We start from the raw sequence: 18,791 nt of genomic DNA on the forward strand, positions 1-18,791 counted from the left end.
AAGTGCCCTCTGGTGTTATATAATTAAACTTCAGTAGAGCCTTCGACAACGTACCACTTCTTTTTTTATATGTTAGCTGAGACGGCACGGGCAACTGAACCCTTAATCATCGAGGCCATCTCATTAAGTCTCTCTCTCTCTCTCTCTCTCTCTCTCTCTCTCTCTCTCTCTCTCTCTCTCTCTCTCTCTCTCTCTCTCTCTCTTTCTCTCTCTCTCTCTCTCACGCGCACACACACACCACACACGATAGCCTGAGAGCAAGATACCCATTTTATGAACCAACCCCTGAGGGTGGACGAACGGCTGGGTTGATTGTGGACCGGCTGCCACAAACCGGAGTCGAACCTATTCGCTCGACCCTGGCGGCCCGTGAATGCGTCGTGGTCAAGAACGCTAACTGAAACACCACGTGGAGTGGATTTGAATGAGAGAGAGAGAGAGAGAGAGAGAGAGAGAGAGAGAGAGAGAGAGAAGAGAGAGAGAGAGAGAGAGAGGAGAGAGAGAGAGCAAATGACCTGGCATTATATGACCAGTGGATACAACAAGCACAGTCTTTTATACCCATACGATCCAGAGACAGGAATCACCTACAAAGAGTTTCGAGATTTGCCGATAAAGGGATATGACTCATGTGAAGAAAGACTGCAATATGATTTAAAAAACTGATGGCCAGTTGGGAGACATGACAAGTGCATTCCACCTTTGTCAGATAATATATATATATATATATATATATAAATATATATATTAATATTTTATATATATACCCCTGGCATGTATGTGTGGTGTAGGTTCTAGTCATCATGCCTACTTACAGGTGACATAAGAACTCACTTCAGCTGAAGTGAATAACTGACCTTTATGATCGAGAAAATACGTTGGCGTTCAGGTCCTCTGCCTGAGAACTTGGGAGATACAAGCTGCTGACGGCCTCTCGATTCACTTCAGACGGCGAGACTAAGCGCAAGTCAAGGCCGTTGCATACGAACGTAAGACTGTGTTTTATCTGTTATCATACGAGATGTGACGACATTTTTTGACGCACTCCAGCTTTGGCTTGAATTTCTGCGAGTCAATAGGAGCAGTTTGCCTTGCCCTCTCATACCCTCATATCCCCAATGATTAGGTATCTCGTGGTAGTACAACTAGATAATAGTAATGATCTTTCTTTTTTCCCCTCCTGGGCTAGACATGAGCAGACGGAGGCCGTAACTCAACGACGGCCGTCAAGCGAGTCCTTATGTTCGCTGACCCCTCAAGGAGCATGCCCGTCACCCTCAAGGTCACTCACCTGAGTTCCCTCAAGGTAGGAGCTGCACCAAGGTGAGTGACCTCTCCCACTTCAAGGTTACTCACCACCGCCACACACCCAACCCCAACCACGCCAAGGGATGTGTGTGTTCATCACGGCCGCACACCCATCCCAAGCATCCCGTGGGGATGTACTCATCCCGACCACACACACACACACACACACACACACACACACACACCACACACACATCCCAACCACACCATGGAGACGTACTCACCACGGCCACACGCCCACCCTCACCACATCAAGGGGATGTACTCATCCCGGCCACACACCCATCCCAAGCACACCATGGGAATGGACTCACCTCAACCACACCATGGGGGATCTACCCATTGTGGCCACACATTCACCCATGCCTTAACAATGGAAATGTACTCACCCCAGGCCACACCATGTGAATGTAATCCCTCCAGGAACACTAGAGTAATGTACTAATGCCAGTCACACAACAGAGACATACATACCCCAATCTCTCCGTGAAAAAAAGAGTTTAAATGTGCGCAAAAAAAAGAAATGAGAACAGAAAATGATTTTGGTCCCATTGTGAAGCAACTATGGCACCTTAACCAGTTATGATTAAGAAACGGCTTCCCTGTCAAAAATGTATTTTCCAATCAGCTACTACTACTACTACTACTACTACTACTACTACTACTACTACTACTACTACTACTACTACTACTACTACTACTATTACTACTACTACTACTAGCAGAAATTCGTACCATAGACCATAAGAGAACCGAAAATAGAAAGGAAAATATGTATGTAAAATGAATATTGAATACCACAAGGTATGTCAATATCTCGAAAAACTATACGTAAACAAGTCAACTGATCCTGACCATATCATCTCCTCCCACAGCAATGATCCTGACCATATCATCTCCTCACACAGCAATGATCCTGACCATATCATCTCCTCACACAGCAATGATCCTGACCATATCATCTCCTCCCACAGCAATGATCCTGACCATATCATCTCCTCCCACAGCAATGATCCTGACCATATCATCTCCTCCCACAGCAATGATCCTGACCATATCATCTCCTCCCACAGCAATGATCCTGACCATATCATCTCCTCCCACAGCAATGATCCTGACCATATCATCTCCTCCCACAGCAATGATCCTGACCATATCATCTCCTCCCACAGCAATGATCCTGACCATATCATCTCCTCCCACAGCAATGATCCTGACCATATCATCTCCCACAGCAATGATCCTGACCATATCATCTCCTCCCACAGCAATGATCCTGACCATATCATCTCCTCCCACAGCAATGATCCTGACCATATCATCTCCTCACACAGCAATGATCCTGACCATATCATCTCCTCCCACAGCAATGATCCTGACCATATCATCTCCTCCCACAGCAATGATCCTGACCATATCATCTCCTACAGGAATGAGAGAGGTTGGTTAAGCAGTAGCTTCACCAGTCACCACAACGTGTGCTGAATCATCAGAGGAAAGGAAAGTGACAGAAGACTTGAAACTATGTAAGAATAATTTTCCAGGAGAAAAAGAGGACATAGAAAATGGACTTTGAACTACCGTTCCGTCAAAAATTTAAGCCGGTTCTCGGAAAAAAATTTTGAAATAATATAATAAAAAAAAATCGTAGAATTCTTTGCTGATAATAACAAATATGAATTTCCAGGCAAAAGGTCATGTGCATCGAATCTGAATGAATTCTTTAGTCACATGTATGATAGCTGGGACTCCAAGTGCCCTCTGGTGTTATATAATTAAACTTCAGTAGAGCCTTCGACAACGTACCACTTCTTTTTTTATATGTTAGCTGAGACGGCACGGGCAACTGAACCCTTAATCATCGAGGCCATCTCATTAAGCTCTCTCTCTCTCTCTCTCTCTCTCTCTCTCTCTCTCTCTCTCTCTCTCTCTCTCTCTCTCTCTCTCTCTCTCTCTTTCTCTCTCTCTCTCTCTCACGCGCACACACACACACACACACGATAGCCTGAGAGCAAGATACCCATTTTATGAACCAACCCCTGAGGGTGGACGAACGGCTGGGTTGATTGTGGACCGGCTGCCACAACCGGGAGTCGAACCTATTCGCTCGACCCTGGGCGGCCCGTGAATGCGTCGTGGTCAAGAACGCTAACTGAAACACCACGTGGAGTGGATTTGAATGAGAGAGAGAGAGAGAGAGAGAGAGAGAGAGAGAGAGAGAGAGAGAGAGAGAGAGAGAGAGAGAGAGAGAGAGAGAGAGAGACAAATGACCTGGCATTATATGACCAGTGGATACAACAAGGCACAGTCTTTATACCCATACGATCCAGAGACAGGAATCACCTACAAAGAGTTTCGAGATTTGCCGATAAAGGGATATGACTCATGTGAAGAAAGACTGCAATATGATTTAAACAAACTGATGGCCAGTTGGGAGACATGACAAGTGCATTCCACCTTTGTCAGATGCAATGTACTGCACTTCCGTGATACAAATATGAATCATGGATATATATATATATATATATATATATATATATATATATATATATATATATATATATATATATATATATATATATATATATATTATCCCTGGGGATAGGGGAGAAAGAATACTTCACACATATTCCCTGCGTGTCGTAGGAGGCGACTAAAAGGGGAGGTAGCGGGGGCTAAAAATCCTCCCCTCTCGTTTTTTTTTTTTTATTTTCCAAAAGAAGGAACAGAGAAGGGGGCCAGGTGAGGATATTCCCTCAAAGGCCCAGTCCTCTGTTCTTAACGCTACCTCGGTAACGCGAGAGACGGCGAATAGTTTGAAAGAAAAGAAAGAAATATATATATATATATATATATATATATATATATATATATATATATATATATATATATATATATATATATATATATATAATGGTTGATGAACCATGATTAGGAGCGAAAGAAGAAATACATTTAGTGTGATCATCATTTATAACCACGAGACCAAAAACAATGCCAACTGTAAACAACAACAACAAAGAGAAAATAAGATAGAAAAAAAAGGCAACAGGATCATAGCTTTGCAGCTAAGAAGAATAAACAGATTGATAGGTTCCACAACAAGAAGTATAAACGATAAAATAAAGATACAGTGCTGTTTATAACCCGCTGGTCAGATCCCATTTGGAATACACAATTCCGTTCTGGGCACCAAACCTGATCAAAGATAAAGAAATATTAGAATGAATTCAGAGAAGAGCAACACAACTAATTCTGCCACTTAAGAAATATGTCTACTAAAGACAGACACAAAGACTTTAAAATAGTTTCCCCGAACAAAATGACGATTCTGAGATCTAATAAAAGTTTTCAAATTACTGAATAATTTGAATACTATAATACATGAATATTTCTTCGCATTAGGTAGAGTTTCAGTGACCAGAAATAACTGGATGAAGAAAGTAGGTCGGAGACGCAAAAACAATGTGTGCAAGTTTTTTCTTTTTCTTTTTCATCTGAAGAGTTTTGCAACACTGGAATGATCCATCACCAGATATACTAAATGCAGAGACTGTCAATACCTTTAAGTGGAAGCTAGACAAATATATCAGTGCTATCTGTTATCAGCAGAAACTCCTGGCTCAAGGAGAATCAATTCAATTTCCACTTTCCTTACAGACCCCAGCTACAGAGAGGCCATATCTCTCTCTGGAAGAGGTAACTTTTACTATATACACTTTCCTGCAAAAATTATTCCAAGGCATAACACTTTCTCCATACGACATCGCGTTCCTTCCCACCATTTTATTCCCTTGCAGGCGGTTGAGCCGGAGGGAGAGGTGGGTGGGTACGTGTTTTTATCCTCTATTATCCAGTCTCTACCACGCCTGAAGATTTAGTCTGCAGATACACTCACTGTGAACCATCTGGCCTCCTACTACCTGCCTTACCCATGACGATGTACCCATCAAGGTCACACATTCATCTCCATCTACACTATGAGTATGTACTCACAGCATGGGTGTGTACCCACACCAGCCAGACCATGGGGATGTACTCATTAAATACACACCATGAGTACATACTCATGAGCATGTACTCACTCCATTCACACCACAGGAATGACCTCACTAAACCACAACATGTGTGTGTATTCACCACAACCACATCATGAGTCTCTACTCACTACAACCACAACTTGGGTATGTACAACCCCAGCCACACCATGGGGATGCATTAACCCCAGCCGAACCACTGGGATGTACTCACAACTGATACACTGTGTGGATGGATGTACTCACTCAGCCACACCATGTGGATTCGCTCCCCCTCGCCACACTATGAGGATGTACTCACCCTTGCCACACCCTGGGAATGTACTCAACCCAGCCCCATCGTGAGTATGTATTCCCCCAGCCAAAACATGGGTTTATACTCACCTTAGTTACATCATGGTGATGTGTTCACCACGGCCACACTGTGTGTTCACACACACCTAAGCCACAGAGTGGTCATGTACCCACCTCAGCCACATCATGGTTATTTACTCACCAAGGTCACACCAAGGTATTGAACTCATCCCAGCCATACCATAGGGATGCACTCATCCCAGCCGCGTCATGATTTTGTACTCCCCATAGCTACACCATCGGGATGTACTCATCCCAGTCACACCATAGGGATGTACAAACCCCAACCATGCCATGATGTACTATCCCAGCCACATCATGGAGATGAACTCACCACAGCCTTAACATGGGGATGTACAAACCCAGCCACACCATGGAGATGTACTAAACCAGCCACACCATGGAGATGTACTCAACACAGCCATACCAAAGGTATACATTCGGTACAACCACACAGTGGAAATGTAACCACTTCAATCACACCATGGAATCATGCTCACCACAGCCACACCATGCCGATGTCCTCACAACAACCGCATGATGGGGATATACTCACCCCAGCTACACAATGGAAACACGTTACCCAGAAGGAGTTCTTCTGAACCACTTTCCAGTAATTCAATCGAGCCAAACTAACTTACCGAGCCAGAACAAGAACCACATGAAAGATAATTCGCATGGCCCACAACCACAAAACTCACCTGGAAATTCTCTTGAGCTTAGCGAAGCTAATTCAAGGGAACTTACAGGCAACACAGAATGATCAAGTCACTTAAAATCCTCGCTGAGGTTACTCGTCAGGTAGACGAGCCACGCCAGACATGAGCACCTGAGGAACTCGCCTTAGCCACGGGAGGAAGTTGAGGGGCCCCGCGACGCCCACGAGCTTGGTGCCCTCCTCTAGAAGGTGTCGAAGCCAGCGCCACTTGGGGTCCTCCTCGGCGTAGGTCAGGCCGAAGATCAGTTGGTTCATCGTGTTGCCCACGTGATGCAAGAGCTTCCCTGAGATGTCCACCGCCTCCGTGCTCTCTCGTAGCTCCTGGAAAAGCGTGAGGTAATCACTACTGGAAAGTTTCCCCACGGAATTAGCTCTTTGGAAGCTTCTAGCGGACACAATGCACCTCGCAGCATAGGATGTTCATCTTTTGAGGTGAATGCAGATTTCTGTGTCATTACAGTAGACGACAAAAAAAGGAATGAGAGACCATTAGGTACGGCCTCTTCATGACAGTCACTTATATGAAGAGTTTAGCTTAAATGACTCCTTAACAGTTCCTGGAAATATGCATTGTAATCGCATCTTTAAAGTTTGCGACGAGAAAAGTTCTAAAACTATCAGGATAATGATTTCCAGAACAAAGAAAGAAGTCAAGGTAACCAGCCCCGAAAATATGTCTGATATTACAATCCTGGAAGTTAAAAACAATCGTCAGTTAACTATATATTTCTGGACAATGATCCTGACGTCTCGCATGCTGAGAGAATTATTGAAATTATAAAATGAAATTATCAGTACTGATTACACAGTAGAGTTCTGAAAACTCATCTGAATAAAGAGCTTACTCATGGGTAAGGAGTTTAAGAAGCTCACTCATGAATAGACCCACCTGCGTCAAGGCAACCACGATTCTTAACCCACCTTCGTCAGACGCTTGGCCATGAGTCCTGACTTACTTTCGTGAGTAACTGACCCACCTTCATCAGAAGCCCAGCTATGTGTCCTGGCCCACCTTAGTCAGAAGCTCAGCTATGAGTCCTGACCCACCTTCGTTAGAAGCTCAGCTATGAGTCTTGATTCACCTTCGTCAGAGGCTCAGCTATGAGTCCTGACCCACCTTCGTCAGAGGCTCAGCTATGAGTCCTGACCCACCTTCGTCAGAAGCTCAGCTATAAGTCTCGACCCACCTTCTTTAGAAGCTTTACTGTGAGGCCAGACTCACCTTCGTCAGGAGGTCAGCCACGGCGTGGATCTTGGGTTCCATGATGCCCCTGGTTGCCACTGTCCTCATGCCATGGTCACGCATGAAGCCTAACACAAACTTGCGGTGGTCGCGCCACAGGTCACCCTCGGAGCAGATCAAACCTGACCCCGGGGAAGGAAGAAGACCCATCTTTAGTGACAGCCAACTGGGAACGCACCAATGCTGCCCCCGAGCTATGATATATCTAGGCTAAATGATGGTTGCTTACGAGAATAAGCTAACCAGCAGTAAAGTCCCACTTAGAGCACGTTGCTCCAGCTATCAGTCTTACATATATAGATATATATTCATCTATTTATTATATTTTGTCGCTGTCTCCCGCGTTAGCGAGGTAGCGCAAGGAAACAGACAAAAGAATGGCCCAACCCACCCACATACACATGTACATACATACACGTCTACACACGCACATATACATACCAATACATTTCAACATATACATATATATGCATACACACATATACATATATACACATGTACATAATTCATACTTGCTGCCCTTATTCATTCCCGTCGCCACCCCGCCACACATGAAATGACAACCCCTTCCCCCTGCACGCGCGCGAGGTAGCGCAAGGAAAAGACAACATAGGCCACATTCGTTCACACTCAGTCTCTAGCTGCCATGTATAATGCACCGAAACCACAGCTCCCTTTCCACATCCAGGCCCCACAAAACTTTCCAAGGTTTACCCTAGACGCTTCACATGCCCTGGTTCAATCCATTGACAGCACGTCGACCCCGGTATACCACAGCGTTCCAGTTCACTCTATTCCTTGCACGCCTTTCACCCTCCTGCATGTTCAGGCCCCGATCGCTCAAAATCATTTTCAATCCATCCTTCCACCTCCGATTTGGTCTCCCACTTCTCCTCGTTCCCTCTACCTCTGACACATATATCCTCTTTGTCAATCTTTCCTCACTCATTCTCTCCATGGTGGCTGATTCATGTGAGAAACTGCAGAAGCTGGTGACTGAGTTTGGTAAAGTGTGTGGAAGAAGAAAGTTAAGAGTAAATGTGAATAAGAGCAAGGTTATTAGGTACAGTAGGGTTGAGGGTCAAGTCAATTGGGAGGTGAGTTTGAATGGAGAAAAACTGGAGGAAGTGAAGTGTTTTAGATATCTGGGAGTGGATCTGGCAGCGGATGGAACCATGGAAGCAGAAGTGGATCATAGGGTGGGGGAGGGGGCGAAAATTCTGGGGGCCTTGAAGAATGTGTGGAAGTCGAGAACATTATCTCGGAAAGCAAAAATGGCTATGTTTGAAGGAATAGTGGTTCCAACAATGTTGTATGGTTGCGAGGCGTGGGCTATGGATAGAGTTGTGCGCAGGAGGATGGATGTGCTGGAAATGAGATGTTTGAGGACAATGTGTGGTGTGAGGTGGTTTGATCGAGTGAGTAACGTAAGGGTAAGAGAGATGTGTGGAAATAAAAAGAGCGTGGTTGAGAGAGCAGAAGAGGGTGTTTTGAAGTGGTTTGGGCACATGGAGAGAATGAGTGAGGAAAGATTGACCAAGAGGATATATGTGTCGGAGGTGGAGGGAACGAGGAGAAGAGGGAGACCAAATTGGAGGTGGAAAGATGGAGTGAAAAAGATTTTGTGTGATCGGGGCCTGAACATGCAGGAGGGTGAAAGGAGGGCAAGGAATAGAGTGAATTGGAGCGATGTGGTATACCGGGGTTGACGTGCTGTCAGTGGATTGAATCAAGGCATGTGAAGCGTCTGGGGTAAACCATGGAAAGCTGTGTAGGTATGTATATTTGCGTGTGTGGACGTATGTATATACATGTGTACGGGGCGGGGTTGGGCCATTTCTTTCGTCTGTTTCCTTGCGCTACCTCGCAAACGCGGGAGACAGCGACAAAGTATAATAAAAAAAAATGAAAAAAAAAAAGATGGGTATGTTTGAAGGAATAGTGGTTCCAACAATGTTGTATGGTTGCGAGGCGTGGACTATGGATAGAGTTGTGCGCAGGAGGATGGATGTGCTGGAAATAAGATGTTTGAGGACAATGTGTGGTGTGAGGTGGTTTGATCGAGTAAGTAACGCAAGGGTAAGAGAGATGTGTGGAAATAAAAAGAGCGTGGTTGAGAGAGCAGAAGAGGGTGTTTTGAAATGGTTTGGTCACATGGAGAGAATGAGTGAGGAAAGATTGACCAAGAGGATATATGTGTCGGAGGTGGAGGGAACGAGGAGAAGAGGGAGACCAATTTGGAGGTGGAAAGATGGAGTGAAAAAGATTTTGTGTGATCGGGGCCTGAACATGCAGGAGGGTGAAAGGAGGGCAAAGAATAGAGTGAATTGGAGCGATGTGGTATACCGGGGTTGACGTGCTGTCAGTGGATTGAATCAAGGCATGTGTATGGGGGTGGGTTGGGCCATTTCTTTCGTCTGTTTCCTTGCGCTACCTCGCAAACGCGGGAGACAGCGACAAAGCAAAAAAAAAATATATATATATATATATATATATATATATATATATATATATATATATATATATATATATATATATATATATATATATATATATATATATATATATGTATATATATATATATATATATATATATATATATATATATATATATATATATATATATATATATATATATATATGAGAAGAATCACTAGGGCTTGGGTAGACATCTATGGCTTCGGTATTACATATACCCTCGTCAAAGTGTATAAAGAAAGGATGATATGCATGAAATACCCACAGCATGAGTTTCTATACAATGTATAAAGTTTATAAAAGTCTTAAATTTGATATAGGTATATCATAAAAGCCCAAAGCAAAAAGAATACAAAAAAGAAATATAAAGTTAAGCCATATTGATAATGACTAACAATCCATATACGAGAGATAGACACCAGTATAGACAGATCACTGTTTGGAAGGGTTACTGGCCAGTGAAACATGCTGTGCCGACATTAGGTGGTCACTGTCGTCAGCGTGATTCCGTTATGCCAAGAAGTACGGCTTGGTAGTTAGTTAAGCGGCTCGTTCGCACTGATCACCCAAGGGGATCATAGATGTGGGTCCAGATGATGGAGATCAACACCCAGTCAGGAGACAACGGAGTCCAGTTGCCTAACTGGAATGGATCAAAGAATACGTGTGAGGGATTCTTTCATATTGATGAGTCGAGGTGACGGGTGCGGTTCCTCAAGAGCTCAGCGCTGGGGCTCCCGCTGTTCTGGGTCTGCGTTGATGATTAACTACACGACGTGGGACTCGTACCTGAACATATATGCTAACGGCGCTAGAACCATGCAGGGAAACGAGGAACCACAGTAACCACAGTATAGTGTAAAGCGAGACAGACATCATGCACCAGAGGTTGGACAAATGGTTCATGAAACTTAACCCTAGATAACGAAAAGACATGGAGATGGGGAAAGGGTCGTACACACCAGATGGTGAGTACAATGTCGGTGGTAATAAACTACAAGAGTCACTAACGCTGTGAGAGAGACTTTTGGAGTTGAAATCAAGCCGAACTTCTCCCTGTGGCATCATATGCCAAGTATTGTAAGGGAAGAAGACTATGTTATTGTCCAATCTGCCTTCAGGTTCATGGACTGTTAGATGTTTGAGAAAATATACGCGACGCAGACTCGGCCTCAGCTACATAATGGCACGTCAGTCTGGTCTCCTCGCTTGCTGAACCCCATGGAGTTGCTGTCAATGTTCCGAACAAATGCGAGAAGAATAGTACCAAAGCTGAGCCGAATGAGCCACGAATAAAAGGAGAAAAGCCCTCGACCAACCCACACTGGAAGAAAGAAGAGTCAGGAAGATATGATAATGACGTATAAATTTCTAGTGGGGCCATAACGACGTTAACATAGAGCAGTTCTGCAACTCTAGACAAGAAGACACATTTCTGAGGTAACAAACTGCTGGATTCATAGAACAAGCTAAGTGAGGAGCAAATAAGTGGGACTACTGCTGGGAAAATGTGAGGCAATTATGACAATAAAACCAGAATAAGAGCTGGGGCCTCGAGGGGTATAAAGCACCCTCCCCGTGTGCAAAGACAGTCAATAACACAGAGGAAAGAACTTGCGGGTTATCACTAAGAAATAGGGTGGACGGCCAGTTATGGTTACGTTTTATTTCAAGTCATATGACCAGAGGGCACTTAGGCAGGTTAAGAAACGTAAGAACACGAGGTGGAATTGAATGGGGTATTCATTAAGCGTGGTAGGATGTGGGAAGAGAGGAAGGAAGGTGAAGAACACGGTCAGGTGGCAATACACCATTGTTAACAAATGAGCCAAGAGGATGGAACACCCACGCCAGGACCGCAGAGAAGTTGGGAGCGTTACATGTTGGTAATGTTAGACTGAGAGTGATAAAACAAATGCAGGTTAGTAGTAAGTGACACAGTGTAGGATCTTAAGGACCATATTAGGGAAAACGCACCTGATTGTGTTGAAGTTATAGAAATCAAGTTTACTGAAGAGAGATCTCACCTATTGATTCCAAACGCGTACATAAAGGCAAGGAGGGAAGAGGAAGACAATGGAAGAGTAGGATTGACTCCCTTATTAATATACAGACTTAAGTTTTAGGAAATAGTGGTGGATGGCTCTATACATAGCAGTGGGAATAGCAACCATAAAGACACAAGCGAACAGTGGTGTTGATATCATATAATCCTCCCAAGAATTCTAACGATTGACGATGAATATACAGTGAGAACAATAAAGGAAAAATCAGGACGTCAATTAGCAGAATACCTGAGGGTGCTGACCCATACAAGGTTCATGGTCCTAACGAAATGTCACCACATGCGCTTAAGATGTGAGCAAATCCACTTGTTAAACCACGTAATGTGCTATTCAAGACGTTACTGGACAAAGGTAAAGTGTCAGGAGGGTAGAAAATGGCTAACGTCATACTTATCCATAAGTAAGGAGACCGGGAGAAGGTGCAGAACTGCAGACCATTCTTCTCGATGAGTGCGGTCTATAAGGTACTAAAAGAGATAATCAGAAGGAGAAAAGATGACTTCCTGCAGAGGGGAAATGACCTGAGAGACAACAGGGAAGGGATGTCACGCGTGACGAACCTCATGCATTTCTACGAGAGAGTGAGCTGTGTTTTATAGAAAACAGAAGGCTGGGGGGATTATCTATAAATGGACTGCCAGAAAGCGTTTGACAATTGGCATCGTCCCTAACCTATCGTCAGAGTTCTGCGTCAGGAGAAGAGTAAAAGAGAGAGTGTCTGCTGGCAAATATGAGAATAACATTCACGTGTATGGAAAGGGAAGATATTTAGCAAGCTGTTCACATCCTACATTGGGCCAAAACTGCATCACATCTTGCTTTCAAACTATGGTCATCGCGTTTAAAGAAGCACAAAGTTAACAGAAAAGTTCCAGAGGAAGAAAATAAAGATGGTACCAGAACTAAGAGAGAGCTGAGTTACAGGGGAAGGTTAGAGGCCTTAGATGTACACACTATGGAAGAGGAGAGAGTGGAGGGTGAGCTGACGACAGCCTTTATGTCTTTAAACCAAACGATGACGTGAACTGTGAACACTTCGTCGAAAAGTGTTGGAAGAGAACCACCAGAAGACATGTGTAATTAAGCTAGAAATTTGGGGGGGAATGATGAAAGGAATTACTCTTTACAGAACATGAGCAGTGGATGAATGGGACAGACTTAATGAGAAAATAGTAAATGCAGACAATATAAGGAAGTTTAAAAAGCTGTGTGATATCTTTTCATGTTAGCTGAGACAGCACGATCAACAAAGACCCTAATTAACTATAACTATATATATATATAACTATATAACTATATATATATATATATATATATATATATATATATATATATATATATATATATATATATATATATATATATATATACCCTAGCCTGAGCCTGGTACTCATTATATTGACCAACACCTATGAGTGGATGAACAGCTGGGTCTACTGTGGACCAACTGCCGAACAAAGATTATTCGAACCCATACCCTCAACCCTGGGCCGCCCGCGAATGCGTCACGGTCAGGGACGCTAACCGCTTCACCACGGAAGCCCACAGAGGAAGATTTAGAAGATGGGGCCCAGGAGTGTAGCATTCCCTCAGCAGAAACAGGTACTTACATTTAGGTAATCACACATAATTGAAGATGGGAGAAAGAATCATACCCTTCACACTACCACGCCTAAGGAAGGGTTATGATAAACACACACACACACACACACACACACACACACACCTGAAGTCACTATTGTCTCTATAGCTTCGATCAGCGAGGAAGAACAAGACTGGGTCAGGTATTCAGTGCAGGTCAGTGTGTGTGTGTGTGTGTGTGTGTGTGTGTGTGTGTGTGTGTGTGTTTGCGTGTGTGTGTGTGTGTGTGTGTGTGTGTGTGTGTGGAGAGCGGCCAGGAAGATGAGAGCCTTGAGGAAACACTCACGAGACGCCGGCAGCAGGCGCCCCCGCTGCTCTCGGTGTTAATAATGCATGAGACTACATAGTCTACCTCAGCCCAACACCATGTTCTAAGGCCAGTTCATGACGCATGCGTAACGATCGCGCGTACTCAGAATACCTGCGTCTCTACCTAGAAAAGGAGGGGGAGGGTGGGAGGGAGGAAGGAGGAGGATGAGAAAGATTCGTCGTAATCAATAAGAAACAATTGAGCATCACTACGGAACCCGTGGGATTCGCTTAAGGCTTCGCATTCGTAAGCGAACCAGGTAGACTTGACTAACTAACTTGGCTTCACAGATTTGATCGAGACTCCGGGGAAAGGGGCTAAGGAACCCAGGAGAGATGGTAACGCCGCTTCGAAGCAGAACGGGAGATCTTGTATTTTTCATCACACACACACACACACACACACACACACCCTCCTCCAAGGCAAGCCAGGCCCACCCAAGTGATAAATGGGATGCCTTTGAAATACGACGAGGCTATTTAGCGTCTCAACTGCTGAACCTGCTTTGGGATTCAGTTATTCTACACGTCCCTTGGCTCTCTCTCTCTCTCTCTCTCTCTCTCTCTCTCTCTCTCTCTCTCTCTCTCTCTCTCTCTCTCTCTGGGGGTCGGGCTTTGAAACGGAATCTAAGCGACGGATGCTGAGTCATAAGCGAGCCAGCGAGAGAGAGAGAGGAGAGAGAGAGAGAGAGAGAGAGAGAGAGAGAGAGAGAGAGAGAGAGAGAGAGAGAGAGAGAGAGAGAGAGAGAGAGAGAGAGAGAGAGAGAGAGAGAGAGAGAGAGAGAGAGAGAGAGAGAGAGAGAGAGAGGAATTCCATGAGTGCCTTAAGAGCAGGAGGCTTCCACCAGCTCCCATCTATCTATCTATTTCATCGGCAGACGATTTTTTGTGCTGCTTTCCAAACTTGGTGCGGCGTCGGTGGCGGCGGCGGCGGCGGCGGCGACGGCAGCGGCGGCGGCGGGAAGGACTTCGGCCTCCCCTGTAGCCACGGAGGTCATTGGCTTCCCTGGACTTCCTTCGCTCCCTCCCTCCTGCCTCCCTCCCATGTCTCTCCAACAACTCCACGACGTTTCACTCGCTTTCGTCAACTAACAGCACTGTGAGACTATCTCCATGCTTTTCTGAACGTAAAGATTTATGACGAGCATCGCAAGAGTCGCGAATGAATCGGAAATGTTCATTCATTCATTCATGAGAGAGAGAGAGAGAGAGAGAGAGAGAGAGAGAGAGAGAGAGAGAGAGAGAGAGAGAGAGAGAGAGAGAGAGGGGGGGGGGGTTGGGGGAGGGGGGGTCAACGACACCACCACGCCTGATGTATTTTTTGTATGCTCTAAGCAGTGCCTGATCCTCCCGGTCATGCCCCTGCCTGAGGCCTACAATCGTATGGAACACCACAAAAAAACACGGACAGGCTCGAGATGGCTCGGCTGTTAACACAGTCCCTCTTCCCTTTTTTGTTAGGCCTTATCATTACTATTTTTTTTTGTCTCTCTCTCTCTCTCTCTCTCTCTCTCTCTCTCTCTCTCTCTCTCTCTCTCTCTCTCTCTCTCTCTCTTGTGTGGCGACTGATGCATACATTCTTCCATGTCTTGGCTCGCCGCCGGGAGGGTCCATAAATTCATGAGTTCTTGATGAATTAAGCAGATATGTGTCGTCTCCGTAAGGCATGTAGGCCCGAGGGATATGTTAACGAACCCCTAGTGCCACTATCTGTATTGGTCGTGTTCTTATAACACCAGTGCATATTGCCATATACATTGGAGGGGTTATATAAATATATATATATATATATATATATATATATATATATACATATATATATATATATATATATATATATATATATATATATATATATATATATATATATATATATATATATATATATATATATATATATATATATATATATATTCCTATGAGTCCACGGGGAAAATGAAACATGAAAAGTTCCTAAGTGCGCTTTCGTGTAATAATCACATCATCAGGGGAGACACAAGAAAGAAATATAACGATCAGTTGATAAACATCGTCTCTTCGATGTATATCAACTGACCGTTATATTTCTCTCTTGTGTCTCCCCTGATGATGTGATTATTACACGAAAGCGCACTTAGGAACTTTTCGTGTTTCATTTTCCCCGTGGACTCATAGGAATATCTTGATCACGCGCAAAATTGTGATCCTTTCCAATATATATGTATGTATGATCCTTTGTACTGGGAATGGCTGAAATCACTGAGGCTGTACTTTCTGGGATACATACGGGAAGGGTACAGCATCATGTACAGCTGGATGATCTTACATAGCACGGTCCCCATCCTACACTTGGCTATATGTCTTTCCAGGCACGACAGACATGGAAGGCTCGGCAAGATATTTCGTCTCAAATCAAAATACGCGAGGTGCACAAAAAGAGAGAGCTCAGAAAACATCCGGGAGGGCCAGACTCTATATAACTGATTGCTCACAAACATCAGAAACGCCATGGGATGTACGGGAGAGAAATCTCTAAACTTTTCTTCTTCTTTTTTAACATGTAAATTGGATGTTGAATTTGTTTTCAGTTGGTGGATTGTAGCTTGCGCGTTGACGGCCTTGATAATCCTAGAAGTTCATAGAGCTAAAGCCCGATCAATCAGCTTGATTGACTCTTCGAAAGCTAACGAAGCAGTTTCAGGAATAAACGAACAATGGCCTCATTTGTACACATCCACTTATGATCTTACACATACCGATACCAGGGTTAACCATCCACAGTCAGTCCTCGCTGACTACTCCCTTGGCCTGCTTCATAAGCTCTTGTTCATCCCACTAACATGAGTCGCTTCCCCCCCGTCCACACTTCCTCATCCAGTACCACCTCGATCTACACCTACCCGTATTTGTACTGTACCGGGAGGGAGTTTTACACCCGTAGGACACCATCTCTTGATCATTCTTAACTATAATACAACTTCTTGAATTTATGAATGTTGTCTGCATTAACGATGTTCTCAGTCATTCTATTCCATTCATCCATCACTCTTGTACGATACATCTTAAGTTCATTCTATGAACTGTGGATGGTTGGTCTATCCTCACATCTCTCGAAGAGCTGCTCCTCACCAACGTCATCGATCAGTTCTACAATCTTAAAGGTTGTTAATCAGGTCATCCTTCACATTTCCCTCTTCCATATTGGGCCAGTTCTAAAGCCTCTATCCTTTCCCTGAAACTTAGCCCTCTTAAGTCGAGTTCCATATCTATCAGCTCCTTGTCCTTCTGTAGGTGTGATGACCAAACTTGAAAACCATAAACTATTTATGGACTTATGTTGGAAGTGAACAGTTTGCTAGATGTGTCCTTATCCATAAACTTGAGAGCCATCCTAACGTTTGCCGGAAGTCAGTTTGTCCCTTGAACTAACCTCTTCATATGGGACTCTGGCGAGAGGTTAGGGACGATGCTGACTCCTAATTCCTTCCCACACATAGAATCCTGAAGCTTATTTTCTGATGGATGATCATCAAATTGAGACCTTCTTTCACTTCATCCCATCCTCAGTACTCAACATTCTCTCAGGATGAATCTCATTAACCATGTAACCGCCAGACGTTGAAGCTGATGGAGTCCTCCTCGCTTTTCACTTCTCTTATGACCATTGCATCAACTGCATACATATTCAGGTGGGATTCCATACCTTCAGTCAAGCCATTTTCATGGATCAAGGAGAGTAATAGTCCTAGAATAAAACCCTGTGGCACTCCGCTAGTCACCTCGACCCACATCGAGAAAGTTCCTCTGACATACGTCCTTTGTTCGCCTCTAGTGAAATAATCTTACATCCACTGAATGCGTTTCTTCCCTCATTCCTGCGTGGTGATCTATCTTTTTAATCAACCTCTCAAGTGGTACAGTGTCCAATGCTCTCTGGCAGTCCGGATACAAACTTTCTCTTTTTTTTTTTTAGACTGAGTTCACTCTCTCGTAGAAACCTGAGAGGTTTGTGACACATGACCTCCCTTCCCTAAATCCATGTAATCTCTCACACAGGGAAGTTCGGTTTTGTAGAAAGTCATCCATTTGCTTTCTAATGATCTTTTCTTGAATCTTACCAGACCAAACTCGTCAGTGAAGCCGGGCTGTACTTCAGTGCCTCTCATCAGTAATTATTCTTATAGACAGGGGTGACGTTTGATATTTTCCATTCCCTTGCCACTCTGCCTCTCTCCAGCGACGTCTTGAGCAGCAATTCAAGAGGTTTACCTAGCGTATCTGCACACATCTTTAAAGCATAAGGTGAAATTTCATCAGAACCATGAGCTTTGTACGTAAGTGTGTGTGTGTGTGTGTGTGTGTGTGTGTGTGTGTGTGTGTGTGTGTGTGTGTGTGTGTGTGTTTGTTTGTGTGTGTGTGTGTGTGTGTGTGTGTGTGCGTGTGTTTGTGTGTGTTTCAAGATGCTCATGATGACTAGAAACTTGAGACTTGTATGCTTACGAAAGGGACCACAAGTGTGTGGAACTGGGTGCGATTTTTAAAATTTGGCGGGGTGGCGACGAGAATGAATAAAGGCAGCATGTATGAATTATGTACATGTTTATATATGCATATGTCTGTGTATGTATACATATGTATACGTTGAAATGTATAGGTAT

The 18,791-nt window shown here is 44.1% G+C and overlaps 1 protein-coding gene across 4 annotated transcripts in view; it reads right to left on the reverse strand.

Moving 5' to 3' along the window:
* phtm (cytochrome P450 enzyme phantom) overlaps window positions 1–18,791 on the reverse strand; it is a 203,444-nt gene that overhangs the window by 75,019 nt on the left and 109,634 nt on the right. For all 4 annotated transcript variants that reach the window (XM_071678258.1, XM_071678248.1, XM_071678267.1 and 1 more), the window contains exons 4-5: window positions 7,640–7,782; window positions 6,542–6,738 (exon numbers count right to left, since the gene is read on the reverse strand). In XM_071678258.1, coding sequence (XP_071534359.1) covers window positions 6,542–6,738; window positions 7,640–7,782 — 340 coding nt within the window. The remainder of the gene's footprint in view (window positions 1–6,541; window positions 6,739–7,639; window positions 7,783–18,791) is intronic.

The sequence above is a fragment of the Panulirus ornatus genome, chromosome 2, assembly GCF_036320965.1.
Source record: "Panulirus ornatus isolate Po-2019 chromosome 2, ASM3632096v1, whole genome shotgun sequence".
NCBI classification, from domain to species: Eukaryota; Metazoa; Arthropoda; class Malacostraca; order Decapoda; family Palinuridae; genus Panulirus; species Panulirus ornatus.